General features: G+C 50.7%; 1 protein-coding gene across 2 annotated transcripts in view; it reads right to left on the reverse strand.

The window, feature by feature from the left end:
- Positions 1-26,200, reverse strand: part of VLDLR (very low density lipoprotein receptor) — a 546,560-nt gene that overhangs the window by 314,755 nt on the left and 205,605 nt on the right. For both annotated transcript variants that reach the window (XM_069625743.1, XM_069625744.1), the window contains exon 3: positions 8,259-8,381. In XM_069625743.1, the coding sequence (XP_069481844.1) occupies positions 8,259-8,381 (123 nt within the window). The remainder of the gene's footprint in view (positions 1-8,258; positions 8,382-26,200) is intronic.

Below are 26,200 nucleotides of genomic sequence, written 5' to 3' on the forward strand. Positions count from 1 at the left end.
GCCGGGTTGATGCTGAGGCTCTGAGGGAGGCTTGGGAAATAATTAGTGGGGCATCTGGGGCCCAGTGGGAGAGGGAAGTGGGGGGAGGTCACAGGCGGAGAGGTCATGGGGGAGGGGGAGATAAGTGGTGGTAGGCCGCAGCGTAGAGCAGCGGCAGATGGGGCTCTCGCGGCAATGGTGGCCTGCACCCCCATCGGTGGGGAGAGGGGAGGTTTGGGAAACTAGGGGCGGAAAGTGAGAAAGGGGATAGACAGGAGGGCGGCAGGGGGAGAAATGATTTCGGGTCATGAGGTGGCTTAGAGGAATAAGAAGGGGGGCTAGTGAAGGGGGCAGAGGGGGGTGACAGGGCAAAGTGGAAGAGGGGGTAAATACCTGCAGAAGAGTGCAGGTGGAGAAAGGAGGGAGAGGTCCCCTTCAAGTGAGGAGGTTAGAGTGGGGCGCGGAACGGCCCCCCCCGGGTAGGAGGAGTGAGGGCGGAGGGCGCTGCGCAGCCCCTGCTGGTCAGGTGGAGGTTGAGGGTTTCAGTACGGCCCCGCCTCAGTCAATGCAAGGAGAGTCTAGAGGGCGCAGCACAGCCCCTAGCAATGAGGATTCCAGGGTGGAGGTCGGAACGCCTCGCCCGAGAGAAGAGGACCAGGCAGGGGTTCCCACAACCCCGCTGAGAAGACATCAAAGGAGTGGCGGGGCGGACGCCCTGGGCTCACAAGATGATCATCAAATCATCCCGGGCATGAGCTCGCATCCACAATGTAGGAGCCCTCTAAGAATGGAGAGGAGGAGCACCGGTGTGGACGCCCGGCCGCAGGTGGCAGGTGTGGAAAGAGGTGAGCGGGAAAAGGAATGGTCATCTGCATGGCAGAGAGGGGTAAAAAATAGGTGGACAGGGGAGGAACGGGCTGGTTTTCAATGTGTAAGGAAGGAAGTTGGTGTGCAGGCCATTGGAGCCGAGGGGGTTGAAAAGAGCATTTGCTCAGTGGAGGTCCAAACGGACAAGGTGGGGGAGCCATTGGTGCTCGAAGTGCAAGCTGGAAAGGATAAGGAGTGTGAAGTGAAAAGAAAGGAGAAAAAAATGGCCATACATGGGGATAACAAAACCATTGGGGGCGCACTTGAGGGCAGCGACCAGGGAGAAGATTGAGGCAGGGGAATTTGTGGATGTCTTTAAATTGCTCCATAGGGAAGTGAGAGCAAAGGAGGGGTCTAAGGAGGAAGAGAGGGAACTGGCTTCACGCCCAAGGGTCCCGGTGACCATTGAGAATTGGACATCGGCGTTTATTATTTATGCCAGTGTGTGCTGTAAAAAATTTACGGAGCGGTGCGTCCCTGCTTACATATATGGACGTACTTGGGAAGGTTTTTCACGAGTTGGGAGTTTTGTTTGGGTACGCTATGATGAGGAATTCAGAGCGAGAAGGGCGGAGGATAGTTCGGCGGTCTGGGGGTGAGATAGACATGGATCTTTGGCTGCAATGGATGGCTCCAACGGGGCCTGCCCCGACATTACACACAGCAAGTGTGCTGCCTGTGCCTTACCGGCCCCTTTCTTGGTCGCCCCGCCCATGAGGGGGCAGGGGGAGGAGGCGGAGGACAGCCCTCAACAGCATGTTGGGAGTTCAATAAAGAAAGCTGCATGAGGTGGAGGTGCAAATTTAAACACGAGTGCAGCAGGTGTGCGGGTTGGCATCCGGTTACAGATTGTTTTCAGGCAGGGGACAGTGGGTCAGGGCGAGGAGCGGGGTAAGGAAGTGGGGGGAAGGACCGCATGCCAGGTAAATTGGGGTGTGCTGGTAGGTCGGGCTCAGTTTATCGTAAAGGAGGTGGGGGCACAAGGTTTGATGAAAGGTTTGTTGGGAGCAAATTGAAGGGGACAGGAGAAAGGTGAGGAGGAAGATGCGTAGGGAGGGGAGGGCCCAGGGGGGAGGTATCGGTGGGAATTTGTTAAGGGAGAGGTAGCTGTCGTTGGGAGGGCAGGGACGACGGTGGTGAAGCCCTCACGCTTGCCGCACGACAAGGTGAGTAGGCTTCAGGCTGCATGGACGGAGGTGCGGGAGCGCCTCTGGTGCAGCAGGGGTAAGTGGGGAGATGGGTCTGCATGGACGGGGGTGCACTAAGGCCCCTGGTGCAGTTAAATTAAAAAAAAAAAAAAAAAAAAAAAAATGAAACAGAGAAGCGAGGTGCCGGAAGAAGAATTTATGTGTAATGGTCTGCATGGACGGGGGCGCAGGTTTGGCCCCTGGTGCAACGGTGGAGAGGAGTAAAGGGAAAAAAGGGGGCCTGCATGGACGGGGGTGCACTAGGCCCCCTGGTGCAGGTGGGAAACAGGTGGTAATGGACGCAAGTAGCTTGAAGATGGTGATATGGAAGGAACTGCATGGACGGGGCGCAGGTTTGGCCCCTGGTGCAGTGGTGGAGAGGGGTAAAGCAAAGAAGGGGCCTGCATGGACGGGGTGCATTAGGGCCCCTGGTGCAGGCGGGAAAAAGGTGGTAAGGGATGCGAGGAGCTTAAAGAGTTAGATGGAAGGGACTGCATGGACAGGGGTGCAGGTTTGGCCCCTGGTGCAATGGCGAGAGGAGTAATAATCTAAAGGGCCTGCAGGGACGGGGGGGTTCATGGGGGCCCCCGGTGCAGGGAGGACAATGCAGGAATGTAAGGGAATAGAACTGGACACAACAAGTGGAACAAATGGTTTATTGCTTGTAGGGGAGCTGTTTGCGACCTGTTTTACGTGGTTATTGTTTGGGGGCTTTCAGGGCTTCTGAGTTGGTCGGGGGAAAAGGGGGGGGGTGACTGCAATGGGAAGATGTTCAAATTACAGAAGAAGGTTAGACATCAAGATTAAAAGGTCTAAGACGGTTATGAAGGGAAGGGGCTCTTGGGTTCGGCTGGGTCGTGGGAGCAAGGTCTTATGCCCAGTTGCAGGTGCTAGGGGTATTGCGGAAGGAGTTGGTGGCAGTGGGAGAAAAGGAAGAGGAGTTTGGGACTCATTACTTTAGGAGGGGCGCAGCATCTGAGGGTACCGGGCTGGGTTTTAAGGTGAGAAGAGTGGGACGTTGAAGGTCTGGGAAATACAAGGGGTACGGCAGGGAGTTTGATAATGGGGTGTTGAAAAGGTGGTTAGGACTTTGTGGGCCAACTGTTGTTGAAATAATTTTGACTTGTCAGTGATTTTGTATTTTCTTTTTCAGATGCTGCGCGAAAGGAAGGGGAGTTGGCGCATGTTTTGATTTGTTGGCCATTCAATTGTTAAGTGGACTGGGAAGGAAGTGGAGAAAGGGGTTTGGAAGGTAACAGGGGTGCAGTTTCAAGGAAGTGGTGGTGAGACGGCACGGGTTGGGGGGCCTGCGGTGGGATCAGCTGCTTCCTATATTGGCAGGGACGAGGGAACGCTTGGGGTTCCAGAGGTGGTGATTATGCATGCAGGGGAGAATGACCTGGTGAGAGATTCGGGGTTGGCTCTGCTAAGGAAAATGAAGAGGGACGTAGGGGGGGTGTGGGAAATGTGGCCTCAAGCAGTGGTGGTATGGACTAAGTTGTTGCCGCAATGAGTGTGGAGGGGAATGAGAAGGGGGGAGCAATGGAACGGGCCAGGAAGGGGATAATCAGGGAAAGGGTACAATGTTGTGCCTCGGTGGCAGTGCAGGTCATGGACCATAAAGAAATAACATTTGAGGGTCTCCTTATCTTTAGAGAGGTTGGGGTACACTTGTCAGTGTATGGGAATAATCACTACCTGGCGGAATTTGGTGCTTGGCTGGGAGAATGGGTAAAAAGTTTGAGGTAGAAAAGTGGGGGGTGGGGGGTTGGGGCAGAAAGAACTCCTCGGGGGAGGGTTTTTCTGGTGCCGGGGGAATGGCCCCTTTTGATGTGGGGGGAGGGAAGCACAATGGGGGAATGACACAGAAAAGGATGGGGTGGCGCTGTTTGCACAAGCAGGTCACCCCGGGGGAACAGGTATTGAGCCTGGAGGGGCATGGCCCCTGGGAGAAAGCGGGACGCCTGGAAAAGGGGCAAGGAGACGGTAGGATCCAAGGGATCATTAGGGAGGAATTGGGTTATTTAATTATTTAATTGTTGGGGGGAAAATGAAAATGTTTAATTTATTTAAGTGGTGGTTAAAATATTACTTTAGTTTGTTAGGCCATGGAGCCAGTTAAGCGTTTGATTGTAAGCTTTGGCCTGTCACATTAAAGCGACCTTTTCCACTTTTAAACGAGTCTGGGTTTTTGTGCATTAAGCCAAAAGGAGAGTTGCCCCACTGAGGTCTCATGAAACTAGGACGTTACCAAGTGCTATTTACACTACAAGAGAGGGAGATCAGCTGTCTTTATGGCGTAAAGAGCAGTGCCGATTAGTGCTCTCATTTACAAATGGGTACGATTTCTGGAACAGTGTCAGAATTACGTTTGCAGCTTTTGGCACCAGTTCAAAACCACGTTTTGTCCGTGGACTCTTAGAGCCACCACCCTACATTAAAATCCCCATGCCATATTATACTAGAGTCTGTATGGTGCTTTATATCAAAATTAGGGGATCATTCCGGCCATGCGTTTTATGTGCAACTTAAAGCGCTAGCTCTGCGGGTCAATGTACAGTGCAGTGTGTGCCATTATTGGCGTTAGTTCTGGGGTCTATAGCCAGACAAAATCTGGTGCAGGACATGCAATTTGGGGGAATAGGTCTGCAGTCTAAAACAAGACTATAAACTGCAATAAGTGTATGAAATCTAGCTTTAAGCATCTGAACTAAACGGCGGGTTATGCATTTTTGGGTACATTCCTGATAACTAAAGCATTTCCAAGTATGGTGCAGCATACGAGTCAAGTCATTACAAGTATTATTGCATCCTTCCCTTCTGCTACTTTTGGTTCTTACGGCATGTGGCTAAGAAAAAAAATAAATAAAAAAGGTAATTAGTGGGAGAGGCAGATTTAAAACCCACCCCAAAGTGTTGTACATAGGAACTGGGTACTTGGTCCAGCACCAATCTGATTTTTATGGGTTTAAAAGAGAAGCTTGATTGAAATGTTTTATTTATAATGCCCAGAGGTTTCCAAGCGCAGACTCGGGGATCGAACCTGTATTGCTCCGCATTGTCTTGCTTCCAAGACAAGCGTGTTGCAACAAGTTATCCTCCCAAGCCTGATAAGTTAGCTATAGGAAAAGGCCAAAGACTGTACTACAGAACTTGGTGTCTGGTTAATGCTGGTGTGGCAGAAAGGGATGGGCTAAATGAGACCGCCGTCATGGTTCAATTAGTGCAGACAACAGCTAGGACCATAGCAGCAGTCTGTATGGCGGTATAATCGAAGGTGGTAGGTGATAGGGTAGGGTGTTCGTGTATGCCATTTCTGGGCCTTACAACTAAAAACTGTCGTCCTGTCCTCCTGCCCATCATGCCAAATGCGTACCACTGGCCTCATACAGACTGGTCCCATTTCACACAGCTACATTGACAGTCAATCCCACAGAACCTCAAATACATAGTACTGAATGTGCAACAAAACCGCATCTGAAGGTCTGTATGGGGGCGGTAGTGGCCGTTTTGTGGAGGGGTCTTGAAAAATCAGATTATGGTAATGAGCGTCAAGCAGCAAGAACCTTTGGTTCAGGAAAAGTGCGGCTTGAAACCAGAGGCTGCAGTCACCCATTCCACTTTCCTTCGTATGCTGGCTGTCAGCAACAGCACTAACATGTTCAGCTTAAGTGCTGAATGACCTACTGGGAGATGCCAGTCAGAAGCACATTAGACGAGAGGTTATTAGGTAGCCAAATTCTAGAGCAAGTGTGTTCATCTCCGGTTTGCCACTGGATGATGGATTCTGCAGTCCAAGATTTAACTTTTTTTTTAAACTAATTTATTAGGGTGATCTGCACACTATACACAATTAAAAATGACCACATTCAATGAAGAATGTAATGCACTGGGAAAATACACCAAAAAGCCGTCAGTCTGGGGATTATCAATGTCCTCTCAAAAATATCGCCATACTTTTTTGTGGTGACTTTATTACATGGAACATGCGGAGGGACACTCCCCGCAGCCCCTATTGAGGAGCAGGGGACACCCCCGCTGTGTGAAATATATAATACTCATTTATTATTTCCCAATACACTCAAAGGACTATTAATACATTAAACACCAAAAATAAACACTTCAGTTAACAATCCAAAAGATTTATACAGGCAAGAATGCATACATTCCGTATAAGGATACATTCCAGTCAAAGGTTAAGAGGTGAAGCTGGGATTGGAAACCAAAGTGTGCTCATGGGGAACTCCTGGACTCAAATTTGCCAGTCCCTCGATATTTCTATTTGTTCGTTCACAAGAGTGATTTTGTTCTCATGGTATGCTCCTCAATGAAGGCCTCACTCATTCTTATTAGGACAGACCATGGATGTATTGCATACCACAAAGCAATTTAATGGCACCACCACTTGGAAAACATGGCCCTCTAATATCACTCCTATGTGATAATTCTTAGTAACTTCTAATCCTTATCTACCACCTATGATATTTGTAACTTTCATTGCTTCCAATCGTCCCCTGTACCAATGCTTGAGCACTAGTTTAGTTACTTATCAATCCTTCAGATACACTACAGCTGGTATACATTACATCTCCTATGCTAGAGCTCACACGTCGCGGACTTCCCTGTTGCACTAGCGGACATTGATTCCAGGGAGGAGGCGTGATAAAGGAGTAACCTTGATACTTTAATCACAGTGAAGGCAGCAGATCGAGCTCTGGGTGGATAGGAGAGGTGCGACCATATATTTTGGATGCCCTCATTTTGTGGCTTCATGGGGTCTCAAGTATGCATGCATGGGCCCCGAAATTCTTAAGAAAACAGGTGGTCTCTTCCCGTGACTAGCCTAGGACTTCTGCAGGGCATAGAGTTTGGGTTAAAAAAAATATATAGTTTGCATCCAAAAGATATAAACCCCTTCCACCTCAACCCCCCCCCCCCCCCAATACCTGTGCAAAATATTTTTGCTTTGCTTTTGAAAAGAGGCCCAAATTCCTCCCCCTTTAAAATCCACGTGTGAAACAGGTTTTGCTCATTAATTTATGGGGAACCAGATCAACAAGGGATAGATCAACACGGGCTGTGCCTCCCATAAGGTGGCAGCTATCGAGCTGGCTATTAAAGGGAGACCTCAACAAAAGTAAGAACATTGTACAAGAGTGCAAAACAAACAATGGCCGTCATACTGAAGTATCACAATACAGTAAGTATTCTAGTAGTCATAAAACGCATTTTCCCCATTTGTATGGCCTCAATGAACTTTGTGGTAGGAACACCCTCAGGACCGAAGTCAATGTATGGGAAGGTTCCAAGAGGAGGCTTAGGATGTGTGCATGTGGCCAAGATTATGCCTTTGGTTGCTTACTGGAGCCTAGCCGCCCTCTTAAGCGGTCAGGCAAGTGAGAAGGAGCCAAGTGAGGTCACAACAGCACAAGTGCAGGAAACTCAGAGTACCCAGCTAGACCGACATTTGTAGTAGGTGCCACTGTACTCTATAGCAGGTATGTTGAGGCAAGTGGTGTTCAGTGCGAAACTCATCTGCCCAGCTAGACCGAATTTGATGTAGTTCCTTTCTACAGTGCGTGAATGGATGGCCGTGCCTGTGGCAGATGTCCACCAAAGTGGTGTTTTTAAACAAACCTTAAGCTCAGATGGAGCTCATCTTTGGTGTTGCTGTGTCCTCTTGTGGTCTGGGGAAAGGACAAGCCAGCTCCCTTCGTAGACCTTTCTAGGCACCATGGACATTGCTACCCTCAAGTCAAGTAGAATCGACTGGCTACCCTAGAACCGCTAGGCGGGACAGACAAGCTGCCCTAGAAGTTCGGATCAAAGGAATTCAAGCTCAATAGGCAGGTTACCGTTATATTCTTACTACATGGCTTACAAGTTCCATAAATGCTATCCAAAGGAGTCAAATTGTGATAAGATACTTGCATATAACCACTCTGCTTTACAACGCAATCTGAATGACACCTGGCCTAGTAGGATCGTTGTCCGTCTTCCCCTCTGTCCCCCCCCCCCCAGCCTCGTCGCGCCTTGAAACACTTGTGTATAGGCGCGTTACAAATGCCATATATAACGGCTATCCCAACCAGATCGAAGTGCAATGAGGCTTAACATATCTTCCAGCATCATGGGTGGGCTAAACATTAAAATGCGTAAATGATCTAAATAATGCCTTGTTAACTGTCTTGTGCTTTCTTATAGTTGGAATGCTTGTGAACTTACGGCACAACTCCGGATGCTCATCAGATCCATCTTCACAGTCTTGATCGCCGTCACACTGCCACCGCTGAGGGACACACTGACCACTGTTACATACAAAGTCAGACTCTGAACAAGTCTTTTTTACTAGAAGAAAAAAGACAAAGTGAATACATTCATTGCATTTTCATTAAATTTAATAGCCATACCCTCAGCCTAATTAGGTAGACACTGTTAAGAAACACAATTGTCCCACATTAATTGCATCTAAAGAGACTAGTTTAAAAACCGTGAAATGTCTAAACCCCCAGTAGAAGCATGCTGCAGTAATAACAAACCTCAAAAGAACCCCCACATTTGAAACCCAAACCTGCCATTATTGGAATTCAAGTCCAACTCTAAAGATTCCCAATTCCATCTAGATAATTTATAAGCAGAGTGAGCACACAGCATAAACTTGCACAAGTCGGGGCAGCCCAAGGACCTTTACTACCAGGATAGAGTAATGCATGGTATGGCACCCAAGGGTTAGCCTATTTGCATATCCACAACCTTTGCAAAATGACGTTTTCATGCCAATATAAATACATTCCTACAATAGTTCAGGATACGAGTGATCATTTCCAAATAAACCCATGGATTTAAGGCGTGGATCTGTACCAAGCAGCTACTTTTTTCAGAGGAAAACAAGATTGGTTATAAAAAAAAAAGATCAGTTTCCAATGTTGTGTGATGCGCTTTCCCAGTGGTACTTTGAATAGATTACTCCGGTATTGCAGATAGGGACCTATTTTAGTGGGGAACTAGCAGTTTCTACTACTCTGTTCGTCATTGCGTTCCGACATGATTACCAACTACTGGCATCCACAGCGGTCAAAAATCAGTGCGTTAAAGTGAAAATCTGAAATGAAAGGGATAAACATCCTAGATCTAAATGTTGTCATAGTAACCACAGCCTGGTTCAATTATGGGACCATATGGTTTGGACACTAACGTAATAGGGGAGGCACGTTTCTGTACAGTTGGTTATTTAGATGGAAACACCACTATCCTGTACTGAATGAAAACGTTTGTGATCCAATCAGAGTTGGTCATAGGTAGTAACCTGCCGTTAGCAATAGAACCAGACATGAGACATCGTGCACAAGTACATGGAGGGGGGGAAATTGGTAGGAACCAGTGTGGAGGGAGTATAATTTCTCCAGTGTTGGCATCTTTCATGGATTCACATTCTGTGAGAATATTTCCCGTCAGGCTGGGAAACCTAGGTCCTACGGAAAACGATGACACCGAGTGTCCCATTGACGTCCTTTTTGGTTGCTTTAGGCTGCACCAATAAGACGTCTAGTATAAATGCCCCACCAATGCAGCTTCCCTTCAGATTTTAACCTCCCAAAGAGCAAACCCAAACCAAGGTTTGCCTGCAAAGGCGGCCGGTGGACGCATGTGAATCCATGAAAGATAACACTGGAGAAATTGAGTTGCAGGTAAGAAACTACTCCCTTCTCCGGCATTGGATCTTTCATGGATTCACATACTGTGACTAGATTACATAGCAGTATGACAACTTGGCGGTGCATGACAGGCAAACCAAAATCCCAGGCCACAGTAACCAACATAATGAAACAAATAAGCAAGAGAAACACTATTAGAACAAACCGAACCCTGGACGCTGCAGTTTTACCTTATTGGAACAGGCGTTTGGTGGACCACATGTACCACCTGCACATCCTCCACATGTTTCACCAAACAGTGTCCGGTGAAGGTATGCAGCACCGCCCAAGATGCTGCTTGGCAAATGTCACCTTCCCACAGCAATGCTGTGGATCTTGTAGAATGGCCTTAGGACTGGCCCGCAAAGGCTTGCCAGCCTCCCTGTGGCAGAAGGAAATCAGAGGAAACCAGACGGGAAAGTTCTGACTTAGATGGACTGCCCCCTCACCCCCCCGTTGGAGGGACCAAAAGCCACAAACCGCTGCCTGGAGGTCAGTCGTCATAAAACTTCAACGCCCTCTTAACGTCCAAGGAATGCAGCGCTTTCTCCACAGGAGTGGTAGCCTTAGCGAAGAAAATAGGCAAAGGGATAAAGTGCAGATTAGTAGTAGGCAGGAGCACCTTGTCCCTCATGAACTGAAGATACAGTGGGTCGATGACCAGAGCCTGAAGTTTAGAGACCCTCGAGGCCGATGGCCACGAGAAAAGAGACTTTCCACGTGAGGAGCTTAATCGCCGGACATAGGTTCAAACGGTGGCTTCACGCGAGCACCACATTGAGACAACCTTTGTTCAGTGGTTGGTCAAACATTTCTGCAGAGGTGTGCTGTCTCGTGGAGATGGCTGCCAGATGGACCTTGATCCTAATGGCTGCAAGTCGGGTTGGTATGTGCACTAGGCACAAAACCTGGTCCACTTCCCACTGTACAATGTTACATTGTGCCCTTGCCGCGGCCAAGATCCGGTGGGATTTCTAGATGGCCAAATTCAGAGTGGTCAGGAGCCACATTGCAAGAGAGACCCTGCATCGTGATGCCACACCTTTGTCGTCCTGTGATAGCATATCCAGCTCCGACCCCAGAAGTGGGTCGTCCACCGCAAGATGAAGTAGATCCGAGAAGCAAGTTTGCCGGGGCCAGAATGGGACAACCATAATCACCCTGCACTGGACCTTACGGACCATCTAGATAGTTCTCCGGATCAGAGGAAACGGAGGAAACTCGTATGCAAACAGGCCTGTCCACGGGAATGAGAACGCGTCCCCCAGAGTACAGATGAGTCGCCCAGCTGGCAAAAAACAGGCAGTTTGTTTTCCGGGCTGGTGAACGAGTCCAGAGTGGGGGTAGAGGGCGGGGGGGACCCCCATTTCTTGAAAATTCTTCCCACTTGGGCATCCTTCAGTTTCCATTCGTGCAGCTGACCCGTGTCCCTGCTGAGAGCATCCGCCTGAACTTTCTGCACTCCGAGAAAATGGCAAGCTGTGATATGAATCCTGTGAAACTATGGCCCAATGCCAGACCGCCTGAGCACCCCCGGGACAGGAGCTGTGCGTGCCGCCCTGATTGCGCAAGTGAAACATTGTGGTGAAGTTGTCTGTCAGAATGCGGACCACTGAACCCTGAATGAGAGGCAGAAATGACTTCAGAGCCCAGTACACTGCCTTCAATTCCAGAACATTTTTTATTTCTTTATTTTAATTTTTGTAACGCGCCAACATGCCTGTGGGCCTCAAACAACAAGAACAAGACAGACAAGCAAGCATAAGAGGATGAAGAAGCAAGTCAGGAGATTATTCCAGGTTAAATAAGAGAGTCTTTATGGCATGTTTGAACGCTGTATAGCTCTGGATCTGCCGTATACCAGATGGAAATGTGTTCCATAAAAGGGGACCCTGAGCATCCAATGTAGTACCTCCAAATTTGGCTGTCCTAAATTTAGGATAATTGAGAGTGACCGCAGAAGAGCGAAGGTTCCTCACGTTCGGTTTGATGCCTATACGGGATGACAGATAAGTTGGACCGCTGAGACCGAGGCATTTATGGGTTGTAGTAAGCATCTTATTCATTATGCGGTGTTTGACGGGTAGCCAGTGGAGTTTTTTCCTAAAAGTAGGTGTGTACGACGCGACTTGATATGCAAGGACGCCGCCTAGAGTACACATGCCCTGAAACTGGTAGAGGTGCGCATCCCAACCCATTTGGGATGCTCCGGTCACGATAGTGTATCAAAGGACCGACTCCACCAGGGGCATGCCCCTCACAATGTTGTCGGAACGAGTCCACCACTGGAGGGCCTCTGCCAAAGTCCGAGACAACCACCTTGTCGGACCAGGAGCAGAGGCTGTGCGACCACCTGGAGGCGAGAAACTCCTGCACTGGCCTCAAACTGACAATTCGGGATGAGGGATGCAGGACGCAATGGAACCTAGAAGAGACATGTACACTTAGACTGACTGACATTCCTGACCCCCACGAGGCAGCCCTGGAGAGGAGCTTCAGTATTCTGTCGACAGACTGCTTCACCAAATTGAGCAGTGTGAGAAACTGGGCCCCCTAGGAAAACCACGTCCCTGGATGGCGTCAGACAAGATTTTGCAAAGTTGACTGCAAAGCCCAGCCGCTGTAACTGGGGCATTGCTGCCTGGAGAGACGATGCCCTTTGAGGAGACACCCCTAACCAACCAATCGTCCAGGTATAGGTAAACAGGGTGCCCTTCGTTGCGGAGGAAGGCCGGAGGCACTTGAAGGTCCTGGGAGTCGACTTGAGGCCACGTGGGAGAACTGGTAATGATAGTCGCCGACCACGAACCGTAGGAACTTCCATGCTTTCCAAACATTGCGATGTGGAAGTAGGAGTCTTCGAGGTCCAATGACGTCAAGAATTCTCCTGGCTGGACCGAGCATACGACATCCTGTAAATTCAATATCTTTAACTTCAGGCGCTGCAGATTTTTGTTCAACGGCCTAAGGTCCAGAATAGGGCGTCACTTTCCATTTGGTTTTAAGATTACAAAATACCGGGAGTCCACCCCCTGTCCTTGTTCTGACAAAGAGACCGGTTCGATAACCCCTTTTTCCAACATCAGATGCACCTCTTGCCGCAAGATCAATAGATGCAGCTGCAACGCGTTCACTGGTGGAATCAGGAGTTGCGGCCATAACGTACTGCTTCCAGCACCCATCTGTCCGTTGTAATAGACTGCCACTCCTTGACATGTTGCGCCACCCTACCCCGTTAGACCGCCTATTTGGCAGTCATTGCTGAGGCTTGGACTGCTGGCCTTTACTAGCCGAGGCCGTCAGACCCCTCTGCAAAGTACTTGGCACCATTGTGTGGACTGAAAATGTCAGACCCCTTGGGAGGTATAACTGGGGAGCCTGTAGCCCCTGGCGCGGGAACCTGCAAATCTGGCATTCCCTGAGGCTCCTGGAAATTCACGAAAAGGGCAACAAAAAAAAAAAGCGCATCCAATCTACAACGTGCCCAGTTACCTTGCAGTATCAGAGTCTTCCTTCAACTCCTTGTCAATTTTAGCACCAATCAACTGCTCCCATTCACATGACATATCTACCACTTTGTGTTGCACCTCAGGCCTGATGTCAGCGCAGCCAGGCCTGCAGACGGAGAACCACACCATTGTTGATCTGCTTGAACCCTGACTGCCAGGTCCACCGCAATGTTAATGCTGTGGTTGGAGGCGTCCTCCCCTCGAACCAGCAGCATTGCCTCCTTCCTTTGTTGCTCAGGCAGATCCAAGAGTGGAGCCAGCCGTTGCCACATCTCACCGTCATAGCAAGCCATAATGGCCAAAAAGTTAGCTGCCTTGACTGTCGTAGCCCCCAACGTATGCACCTTCTTGCCAAACACCACCTGCCTCCGGGCCTCATCGTCTGGGGCATTGCACACTTGTGCTGACTATGCACCTTACGGCCAGCCGCCGCCATGACTCTGGTGTGGGTTGTGATATGAGACAGTTTGGTAAAGACTCTGCCGCTTTAAACTTCTCAAAGCAGCTCTTGACCGCAGGCTCCAAAAATGGATGGAACATTGTGCGCAGCCCCCCCCCCCTTGCCACACGCGGTCTAAAATGGGAACAGAGAAGACTACCTTCTGCCTCTTCCCCATGTGGTAGAACAAACAGTCTTTTCACTCCTCTTCTGGGGTAAGGGCTGAGCCGGGCTACTTGGGGGATACACCTCCGGATCGGCATCCCAGGTCTCCGCCTGCCTGGGCAACAATGTCGACAGTGTCACTTGGAACACTATCAGGATCCGAATCCACCAGCTCCCCTTCCTCTGCATGTGTCTGGGGAGGGGGCGAAACCAACCGGAGACTGCAATGGCGGACGTGACCAGCCCCTCGGTGACTGAACCAAGTCCACCACCGGCCTGGCCTTCTCCGGCCAAGTGAACCGCTTGGACATGGAGCTGGATCGATGTTGGAAGACTCACAGCCTGAAGAGGACTGGTGCCTGTCCTTAAATGACGAGTGCTTAGTCAACGAGGAGGGCGTGCAAGACTGCCTTCTCCATCAGCCACCAAGGACTTGTGCTACAGCGCCACTTCTCTGGAACGCAGACTTTAACTTTTCAACCCTGGGAGCCTTGTCCAGAGAGGGACCCGACCCTCTTCTGATGCAGACTTTGTGCCAGACAACTCCCCGCTGTGCCCCATATCCAACATAGGCCCTACTGTGCGCTGCTTCGAACAAGGTGGGGGTTTCTTCCAACTGCACCCTCGGGAGTGATGCCACCTTCTCCGCCATAGTAGAGTACCTGCCCCCGCAGGCCAAACCAACCTCCGAACCCCGGTAACTCCAGCAAATCAACCACCGATTGCGGTCCTTCAGAGTCTTCTGTGAGAAGCCTGGACAAACCTCAGTTGTCACGGAATGATTGGGATAGGCAATAAAGGCAGTCCGTATGCCCAACGTAGATGTTTTTTAGGCGGCACATTGCCTAAACAGATTTCTTCAGCCCCATAGATGACATTGTGCCTGCAAAGAAATAACCAGTGAAAGAATGTATAGAAAACGAAGAGTGATTCAAGAGAAAACACGAGGTGATCTCAACAGTTTGGCGACTGTTGAAATCTGAAGGGAAGCCGCGGGCAGGGTTATTTATACTAGACGTCCGATTGGTGCAGCCTAAAGCAACCAAAAAGGATGTCGATAGGACACTCGGTGTCCATGTTTTCCGTAAGACGCTGCTATGTTAAAGTTACCGAAGTTTCCCAGCCTGACAGCAAATCTCACAGCATGTGAATCCATGAAAGATCCAATGCTGGCCAAGTGCGTTTCTTTACAAGTAGCATTGCTGTATAAATAACCAAGGACTTCATAGAGAACTTGTGCCACACAACCGCTGCCCATTTCATGGAACATTCATAGGGCCAGTGAAGCACATAAGAAGTGTGAAGCCAAGAGACTGACACTGCTAACCTACAGCTAAAACCATTGAACACTTTACCTTAAGTTTGGTGCTGCAAATAACACATTGGGGGTCATTCCGAGGTTGGAGGTAATGGAAAGACAATGCCGGTAAAGGATTACCGGCATTGCATACGGCTTTAGGCTATTCCGACCCAAGACCACGCTATTAGAGGCATCGTTAAACGGTGCCTCTAAAAGCAGTATGGGCGCGCGGTCCATCATACTGGCAATACCGGCATGTCGCTAATGGGAGGAAATCACAAGTCAGGCGGACAAGCAAATACTGGCATCATGAAGGTGCTAATAGGGGATACTGGCATGCCGGTAATACCGTGAACCAACCATAAAATGCTATGCGCAGTGTTCCCAATGCCACAGGTGCACACAATCAGCACAGGTGGAGGTAATTGAGTCTGGGCCAGTACAAAAGGAGCACACCCACACACCACATCCCTTCCCACACCAAGATGATTCCAATAGTAGTAGCAATACTGGAGCTGGAGGACATGCTTGCATTGCTACACCAGCAACAGCAGCAGGCACCACAGAGGAGACGCAGGAGGAGGGCGAGACAGGCCCAGCATGCCCCACCAGTGCAGCCAGCAGTACCATGCAGGCAGCCCCCAATCCCTTGCATCAGAGCCAGTCCTTTCAACCTAACCCCTGAGCAGATCCACACCCTGTACTGTCTGTTCCCAATATCCATCATCCAGGGTCACTAGGAGTAACATTTACCAGGTTACTCAGCGTAGTGACCACCTTACTCCTAGTCCATAGTCCCCTTTCCTCCATACTTCTGGGACATCTCTCCATCCTGTGGGACGGGACCGGAGCACTTTGTAAAAAGCATCTACATTTTTCTCAAAAATGTGTCCCTCTTTCCGGCACACGGCCATAACGCCGCCCACCTTGGCTCCGCCCCGCGCATCGCCCATCAGTCCTTTTCTATCGCAGGCTCAAGACCCATTAGCAAAAACAGAGGAACCTTATTAGAGGGGATGGCGGCCGGGCATATGGCGGAAAGGGGACTATGGACTAGGAGTAAGGTAGTCACTACGGGGAGTAACCTGGTAATACTCCTAAGTCCCGTCCCCTTTCCTCCATACTTAAGGGAGATTCCCAAGCACTCCTTACAGGAACTATGGGTAGATGGAAATACACCTTACTGAAACAGGTTCTTGAGCACAGCCTGGCCGAACTGAGCGTCAGCTCTAGAGCTCATATCGAGGCAGTAATGCTTACAGAAAGCAGATGAGGAGGCCCAAGTAGCCGCTTTAGCGATGGACTCCCCAGGGAACATACTTCTGAGAAACGACCGCGGCTGCCTTGCCTCGCACCTGGTGTGCATGGATACCTTTAGGTGGTGTCAGCTTTTGGACGGTGAAAGATTCCATGATACAGGCGGCAATCCATCTGGAAATGGATGCCTTAGACGTCGGCCTGCCCTGAGGTCTACTGAAGGTCACAAACAGTTGGGAAGAGCTCCGAAGCTCGGAAGTCCTGTCCAGGTAGAACTTAAGAGATCTTCGGACATCCAGGCAGTGTAGAACCCTTTCCGCCTCCGAGGCAGGGCTCGGAAAAAAGACGAAGGGAAATCGACTGATTCAGATGGAATTCGGTCACTACCTTTGGTAGGAAAGCTTGGTTCGTCCGAAGGACTACCTTGTCCTTGTGAAAGACCATGACAGGACGCTCCACCAACAATGCCTGGAGCTCACTCGCTCTCCTCGCTGACGTAACGCCTACCAGAAAGGACACTTACCAGGACATGTAGTTGAGGTCAACCGTAGCCATTGGCTCAAAGGGTTTATGGCAAAGCGCCGTCAGGACTACATTTAGGTCCCAAGGCGGGTGCAGACTACAAACCGGAGGGTAGATGTGTGTCAAGCCAGCCAAATGTCTTCCCCACCGGGTAAGACAAAGAATAACATCGGTCTGTAAAGAAGTAAGCGGAAATCGCTGAGAGAGGAGTCCTGCAAGACAGACCATGAACCCCTGACACTGCTAGGGAGGATACGAAGGACAGCACCATGTCAATCGTCGCCACCCTCGGGTCCAATTCTTTCTCCAAACACCAATGACAGAACCTGAGCCATTTACTCTTGTATTGGGATCTGGTAGAGTGTTTCCTGGCTGCCTGGATAATGCGCATGTTATCCGCAGACAAACCCAAATGCTCTAGAGACGTGAACTCAGGCACCATGCTGCCAAGATGAGCGATTGTGGGGAGGGGGGCCACATCTGCTGTTCCCCTTGGTGAAGAAGATCGGGAGTTACTGGTAACCTGATCGGCGGGCACACCGACAGGTGTTGAAGTTCTGAGAACCAAAACCTGGCTGGCCACCATGGAGCTATCAGAAGAGAACAGTTGCCAGAGCTCTTCAACTTCCAAATTGCTCGATGAACTAGGGGAAGACGTAAGCTCTCATGTTGTGCCATGTAATCTAGAGTGCCTCCCCCAGAGAGTAGGCTCCCAGCCCCCCTCTGGAGGCATACTGAGGAAGCTTCTCATTTACCGCCGTGGCGAAGAGGTCCACCTCCGGTGTGCCCCAACGCGAGAAAATCCATGAGAGGATCTCTGCCATCAACTCCCACTCGTAGCTGAACACTGTCCGCCGGCTGAGGGCATCCGCGGTGACATTCAGCCAGCCCGGGATGTGCACTGCAAGCAGCCAGACCCCATGAAGCACGGCCCACTCCCAAATCTTGGACAGGTCCACGAGAGGGGGAGACTTCGTTCCCCCTTGCTTGTTTATGTAATACATTGACACTGCATTGTCCGTTCTTATGCGGACCACCTTGTTGGCAATGAGAGGTCTGAACGCCTTGAGCGCCAGAAAAATTCGCCAGAAGCTCCAAATGATTTATGTGCAGGAGCTTGTCCTGAGGTGACCAGAGGTCAGAGACCTGAAGATCTAACGTCGCACCCCACCCCAAAAGGGAGGAGTCTGTCGTGATCGTCACTATGGGAGCTGGGTCCTGGAACCCCGCGCCCACTGGCAGGTTGCTGAGAGATGACCACCAGTCCAGGTCCACTCATGGAATACGGAATCATCCGCTTGGAATCCTGGTCCACAGCCTGACGCCAGGAACTCCTAAGAGCCACCTGGGTCCGTCTCATTTTGAGACGAGCAAGAGGAAGAGCCAGTACACACGAGGCCATGAGGTCCAGAAGCCTCTGGAACCACCAGGCCGACATGCTCTCCGACTGCGCAAACATCTGACACGTGGCCAACAAATCCACCATTCTGTCCCCGGTCAGATACACTCGGCAGTCTATCGTGTTCCAACGAAAACCGAGGAAAGTCAGGTCCTGTGAGACAGTCGGAGGATTTCCGCCAGTTCACCGACAGCCCAAGATGGAACAGGAGCTGAAGGAGAGACTGGAGATTGCCCGCTGCTGCCAACGGACAAGGGCTTCGTAGGAGCCAGTCGTCCAAATAGGGATACACATGGATACCCTGGAGACGAAGATAGGCCGCAATCACTGACATCTTCGTGAAGACACGCAGCGCCGATTTGAGGCCAAAAGGAAGCACCCGAAACTGGAAGTGCTCCTCTCCCAAAGAGAAATGGAGGTATCAGGATATGCATGTACGCATGTACGCATCCTGAAGATCCACCATGCTGAGCCAATCGCTCATCTGCAAAGAGGAGCGAATCTTGCTGGGCGTGATCATCTTGAATTTCTCTTGGGGTAGGAAAAGATTGAACTGGGAAAGGTCTAGGATGGTGCGCAGGCCAGCCTGGTTGGGTTTGGGCACTGTAAACAGCCGGGTGTAGAAGCCCTCCCCTCGCTCCCCAAGGGGAACGGGTTCCACAGCTGAGGTGCAGAAGTTTCTGAACCTCGGCCTTGAGGGAGGGTGAGCCCGACAGCTGAAAAGGAAGGTTGAGGGGTGGGGTGGGGTAGGGGGTAAAGTTAAGTGGAAGCCCGCTCGAGCGACTGACAAGACCCATCTGTCTTCTGTGATGGCCTGCCACGCCTCCCAATGAAACGCAATGCGTCCTCCCACCGGGGTCTCGTGCGAGTGCGGAAAACCCTCATTTGGCAGGTTTATTGGTGGCGGTGCCACCTGAACCTGATGAGGAGGCTGAGGAGCGGGAGAAATACTGCGTACGCTGTTGTCTACGGCGGTTATTCCCCGCAGGAGTACCACTGTGCAATATTTGCGGTCGAGGAAGCCCCTAAAACCAGAGGAAGGTCGACCTTGCGACAACGGCATTTGAGACTTGAAGGGAGCTTTTACCAGAACAGACAATGATTTAGCCGTCTGAGTGCTCTTTGGTTTTGGTGAGCTCTACATCAGTAGAAGAGTGAAAAAGCTTCTTACCATCAAATGGAAGGTCGAGAACCTTGTCTTGCACCTCCTTCGAGAACTTCGTGGCATGCAGCCACATTTCCGCAAGGTATCAACCCCAAGCATATCCCGAGGTGTCTACGTGATGAGCCGCAGCCTCCAGGAGATCCTGGAGGAAGACCCTGGCATCGGAAAGGCCTCCTCTGAAATCTTCCAACTTCTCGACCGGAATGTGCTCCTCAAACTCCGACAGACCTCTCCACATCTGCAGGTTAGCTCCCGCCAAAATCAATTCTGCATTGGCCTGCCTGAGCTGTAAGGTCGAATTGGCAAAGATTTTCCTCCCTAGGGAGTCCAGGAGCTTGTCCTCCTTTCCCAAGACCCGAGTAGCCGTCGCGGAGGAGGATGCTGCAGGCCTGGATTGCAACGTAGCCGCAGCCACCACTGTTGAAGAGGGAGGCGGACAAGACAAGGTCACTTCTTCCGAAGAATGCAGCCTGTACCTCGCATCAATCTTTTTATTGATGAAAGTCCCGAGTGTGGCTTTTCCCCCCCCCCAAACTCTAAAGACCTCGGCCAGAACGTTCTTCTGCAAGAACAGGCCAGTACACTCTAAAGGAGACAAGGTGAACGTCCCAGAAAGCACGCCCTCCTGCGGAGCAGGTGCCTTGGGTACCGGAACATCTAAGAAACTCATGTCCAGCATCCGGTCATGGAAAGCCGATAGAGCGGGGAAGGTCCTCGTTGTCCTGATCGCCTTGAGGGTCATCTGACAGGTCAGGATCCTGCTGAGCCGTGTCAGGCACTACCTTGTCCACTGGGGACCATGGTGGCACAGCCAGAAGCGCAGGGGGAGGCACCATGGGCAAGGGAGGCACCGGCGGAACCACTGGCGGAATGGGTGGAGCCGGAGGCACGGATGGACACATCTCCTTGAAAAGCCCTTTGAAATATTCCCTCATGGGGTTGGTGTGCATAAGCGCTTGAAATTTACCGAAAAGCGTCCTCAGGAGATTGTTTCGGAACCTGAGGAGGCCTCTAATGAGGTGGACAAATCCAGGGACTTAACGGAGAAGGGTGCCACACCGGCCCCTCCGACGAATCCACATAAATCAAGGGAGCCGCCACTGCGGGCAACGAAACATTGGAACGCCTGGATGCCTCTTCCGCACAATCATAAACCTGCCGGTAATGATGCGCACAAGGGACCTTAGGTTCACCCGAAGGACCGAACCCTACACCAGGGGCCGATGGCGTAGTTATAGGGGGGTAGTACCTAAAATGGCCGCCGTGGTCGTGGCGTGAACAGCCGCCATTTTGTCCTCATCTGAGGGGAACTGGGGCACGTGAGAAGTGAGGCAGGGGTCCCCGTCAATGGATCAGGGGGTCTTAATTTTAGCCTTAACGTAAGGAACCTCGGCAGAGCCGGTACTAAGAGGCCTGGAATGTTTCTGCAACATACCAACCACCAACTGAGCCTTCGAAGGAAGGGCCTTGGCACTGCTGGTAAAAGAAGAAACTTTCTTCTTTGCCCCCTCAACAGATCTGGTGTCACCACAAGAACGGTGCGCTGTCACCGACAGGGCCTTGCCCGGCCCCTCAGAACTGTTGGTATCCTTAGCCTCTGTACGAGGGACCTCGGAACTAGGCCCTGTAGAAGCCTTATCGGCACGGGCCTCGAACATCCGTTCGGTAACCTCAAGCCCAGCCAAGACCTCGGGGCGCACCCTGGTTTTGTTTTTGAGGGAAGCCGAAAGAGCGGCCTCAGAGCAAGCTCCGGTACCCCACGACTCAGTAGAACTGGGTCTACAAGACAGACAGCTCCCCACAGGAGGGGCCAAGACAGACAGCCCCCACAGGAGGGGCCAAGACAGACAGCCCCCACAGGAGGGGCCAAGACAGACAGCCCCCACAGGAGGGGCCAAGACAGACAGCCCCCACAGGAGGGGCCAAGACAGACAGCCCCCACAGGAGGGGCCAAGACAGACAGCCCCCACAGGAGGGGCCAAGACAGACAGCCCCCACAGGAGGGGCCAAGACAGACAGCCCCCACAGGAGGGGCCTCGCAGCGTACTCCGGTGGACACAGGCCCCTTACGGAGACCCTCAGAGAAAACTATAGTCAAATTATTAGGCCCGACGGGCACCTCAGTGCGAACCACGGTAACGGAGCGATCAACACCCCTCCCGGCTCGAGAGGAACCCGGAAAGGTATCTCCCGGCCGGGGTGCTCTGAAAAGTAAAGAACTTACCAGGTGTTTTTTCTTCTCGTCGATGAACACCTGAAAATGCGAAGGAGGAGTCTGTCCGAACACCTCCCACCGGTGTTCCGGACCCAAACACTCTAAACAAAGGATAGGGAATCCACCCTCGCGAAGCGGCGGTGACACGATGAACAGTCTGGAAAATCTAGTTTAAAAGACAGACTAGTAAATGAACACTAGCGGGAGCTAGAGACGGAAAAAAGGGAAGAAAATCTTCGAGGATGCAAGTGCGTCCGGCCCCGATCGTGCGGAGAAAAGGACTGGTGGGTGATGCGTGGGGCGGAGCCAAGGTGGGTGGGGTTACAGCCACGTGCCAGCCCCGTGCTGGAAAGAGGGACACATTTTTGAAAAAAAATGTGTATGCTTTTTACAAAGTGCTCCAGTCCCGTCCCACAGGAAGGAGAGATAAGTATGGAGGTAAGGGGACGGGAGAGTATTGCCATTGTGGCTACCAACATGCCAGTAGGTCTAAGGCGGAGTGTTTGTCTTTTAAGTCATGTGCTCAGGGATCAATATATTCTTATAGGGGCAGTGATCAAAGTGAGCGGGAACAGTCAGGAGCGGTGTTCCACTACTTTTATTTTTTCTGTTTACCATTCCTTTACTTTTTATTACCATATTCACCATTTCTATATAGAGGATGTGTCCATTCATGTTCCTATGCAAGTGTAAAGTTGTAATGGGAGCCTTAGTTACTAGTCAGTTGACTATTGCAATGTGCAACACTGGTCACATGTTGCACTATGCTTCTGCCTACCCTCTCCCCTGCCGAGAGCACAGTTCTACTATTTTCGACACACTCCTACCACTGTATAGGAGGGCTGGAGGAGTTAGAGATCAGATGGTAGTAAGTAGAAGGGTAATGACCAGTTGCATGCACATTTGCAGTGAATATTCCCCGTTGAGGGCGCCCATGGAGCACAAAATAAAAGGTTCAAAGTATACTTGAAAATCTAATTAGCAAAGCAAACAGAATATTGTGCTGTCCATGGGACGAGGACACTGCAGCCACAGTTAAGGAAAGTAGAGCATGCTGAACGATCCAGATTAACTGAGCAACCCACCGGTAGCCTAAATAATTCCTGCCCATTAAACCACAACCTTTCAATGAAACTCGTTGAAGGTCTCAAGCACTCGGGGAAATAATCTCTTCACTAAAACCTTCTAGATGCCAAGGAGACCCCTGCCCTGCTCCTATTAATCTAGCACCTTTCATTACCATGTTCATTAATGCTTCATTCAAATTATGCACTGTCCCTTCTAACAAAAGATGCCTGGGTCCTCCCGCTCCTAAAAAACTCAGACCCAAACATACCCACCAATTACAGGCCTATAACTATCGTCCCGTTCCTTCTTAATCTTAAATCGAGACGCTCATCTCCAGATTCATTCCTACCTGGAAACCAACAATCTCTTAAATCTGCGTCAATCTGGCTTTAGATTGAGACACGGAACTGCATTAGCCCCATTAGACCTGAAGAATCAAATGAACATCTAAAGGACAATGGGAAATTGCTCTACTCCTGTTAGACCCCTCTTGACTGCTTTCAATTTAGTTAACCACAAGGTCCTTTGCAACCATCTTACCTCAGCAGCACACTTCTCCCAGGAAGCCACAGCCTTGATCCAATCATTCCTGGATAATCGCACTACAAGTCTTTTTACCCAACAATGCAGCTGAAACTATACCCATCACATGGAGTCCCACAAGGTTCAGGTGTGGCACCAACATTGTACAATATATTCACCATTATTTGATCTAGTCTGGTCGTCATCTACACTAACTATGCAGATGACTCAGATTCACGAAAATCGATTCCACCCTACTAAATGAAATTTACTTGACGATTCAGGCATGGATGGCTGCCCATAGCTTACTTGTACTGGTCTGGTCAACAGTAAGACTAAATACTCTAAGCCAGCAATTCAAATCCTTCAACATCAACGGTAAACACAAGTCTCCAAGGAAGTGAAAATCTTAGGCTTTGACCTAGTCAGATCTAAATCTAAAGGAACAGATTAATGCCACTGCATCCTCCACTGCTTACACCTGTAAACTAATGAATGCTTGTAAACCTATCATTTCTAAAGACAGTTGCAACATACTGGCCAGAGCATTAATTTGATAAATAGTCAAAAAATGACAATACGCCCTACTAGATATGGACACTTACATTGCCTGAATGTGCCGACATTTAAATTACAAAGAGCAGGCGGAAGTAGCTTTCCAGTTATGGCCTCTAACTTTCAAACACATTTCTCTCACGCCCCCCCCCATAAATACCTGTATGAAAAAGTTGTATCTTTGCAATCCATCGCACCCACGTCTTACTGTCTTCATCCTGTAACCTTTGCATTCTATTGCAATTGTGTTCTTGCATGAAGCACTACTCTTGTAACCTGCAACTATGTAACCATGTAACAATGCGCCTAGATACCCCCGGGATCGGTGTGCTCCATAAATAAACACAAGTAGTGGCGCAACACCGAGCTGACACAGCTTCAGCACTCTTCTCCGCCCCCACCCACTTACATTCTGGATTATGTTGATTCAACCTGGCTGACTACAGAGCAGTTGGCGGACAAAAACAGGACACTGATGTTAAACAGCACCTGGGTTTCGCTGTCAGGGGCCCAGCTAACGTAAAGCATTTCAATGTTAGTACCTGCATTCAAAAGCTGAATTGTTCAGGCAATTGAAATCGGGCTGTGGGTTTAGTACTTGCATGTCAGGGGAGTGATTGGAAGGGTAGAGGGAACAGGAGGTGGCAGTCTCACAGTAGTCCATAGGTGGGTGTTTTCAGACTTCAAGGAGATAGTGTTACTGCTTGTAACTTTGAAGCTGCACTAGTATAGTCTCATTAAAATGTGTAACGTTGGAGACCGCTAGAGGGGGTTTGGGGATGCGGGAATATGGCTGCACAAGTGCGCAGCTCCCGCTTCCTCCGGCTATAAAGCGATGGGATTGTGCTTTCCCCAGACAGAAAACATGAATATTGGGGTTGTTTCAGTTAGCGATGGTGCGCAGAAAGGACGAAGCAGGAGTGAAAGCGAGTCGAGAGAAATGAAGAGTGGCGAGAGGCAAAGGCAAGACCCTACTTGGCCCGCCTCCCTGAGTGAGGAGTGCGGTGCACTGAAGTAGCACGTTGTCCTGGGTGCCTAACAGGAAAAGGGGTGGCGAGGAAAACCACAGAGCACCCCAGCTGAGAAAAGGAGGGAGCTCAAGAGCGGGCTCTGGGTGCCTGACCGCAGGAAGAGTGAGTGCCGGAGGTGTGTCCATGACGATCACGCTACTGTAGGTGGCACCAAGTGGGAGGGGGGGGGAGCCGAGCCATGGAGGCTGGGAAATGAGGACTGGAGCAGAGACAGCGCGACAGGCGGGAAGGTGGTCAAGCAGCAGAGGCAAGGGCAGCCCTAGTCCTGGAGAGGAGAAGAAGAGTGCGGCCCAGGAGTGGGAAAAGTCGGTCTGGGGAAGAATCAGGTGATGCCTGCGGGATGCCCAGCTCCTGTGCCATTGAGCCACCCCACCCCCAGCCAGGAGCGGAGGAGATGGCGGGGGAGCAGATGTGCCCTGGACCCAAGCATTGCCATATATAGCAATAAGGACACCCCCTGGGCCATGCAGGCGTCAGAGGTAGGAGTAGCACCCCTGGGGGCATCCAAGTGCGCCAACAGAAGCAGGGTGCACATCCCTCATGACATTGACCCAGCTATGGACAGAGGAGGAAAAACAAGGATACGAAGGAGTTTAACAGAGTGAAGGGACAAACATTGGCGTGGGCAGGCAGGAAGGGAATATAGAGGGCAGAACAGGCCGCACATTGCAGGACCTAGGAAGGAGAGAAGAAATAAGGAGAGCTAGAGGAAGGAAGTGTGGCGAGGAGACCCCCCCACCTGTGCCTCCTGGCCCCAAGGTGTGCAAGTACCCACATTACAAGCAGCAGAAGGCCGGAGAGGGAGAGCGCTGTGTGGAGCGAAGCAAGGTGACCCAGCCAGAAAGAGGGCCCACACCTGAGCCTGAGGACTGGGAGTTGAAGTTCAGAACACTGGGGTGTTTAGTATGGGGGATCCAGGCAACCCTGGAGGAGCCAGTGCCCACAGACTGAACGAGCTACTAGCCCCATGGGAAGGAGCAGAAGGAAGCCCAATACCAAGAGCTACCCAACCATGCAAGAGGGAAAGAGACCCACCTTAGGTGGGCACAAGTGGATAATAGGCGACCATACGTGGCTGCCAGGCAATCAAACCAGAGCACGATGTACCGCCAGAAGGAGAGCATATCACTGGGACAGTGAAGGATGGTAAACCACCGGGCGGAGGCAGGAATGAGGGTTACACAGTGAAAAACACAGGGAATGGGCCCAGGGGAGAGAACAGGAGCACGAACCCACGGTGGAAGGAGGGCAAAAGGAACAGAGAAGACCCAGCTAAGACGGGGGGAAAGCAGAAAGCCCAGGAGAGTGAGAAGGTCCCCTGGAACA

Source organism: Ambystoma mexicanum, chromosome 6p (assembly GCF_040938575.1).
Source record: "Ambystoma mexicanum isolate Mex_15411 chromosome 6p, UKY_AmexF1_1, whole genome shotgun sequence".
Classification (NCBI taxonomy): Eukaryota; Metazoa; Chordata; class Amphibia; order Caudata; family Ambystomatidae; genus Ambystoma; species Ambystoma mexicanum.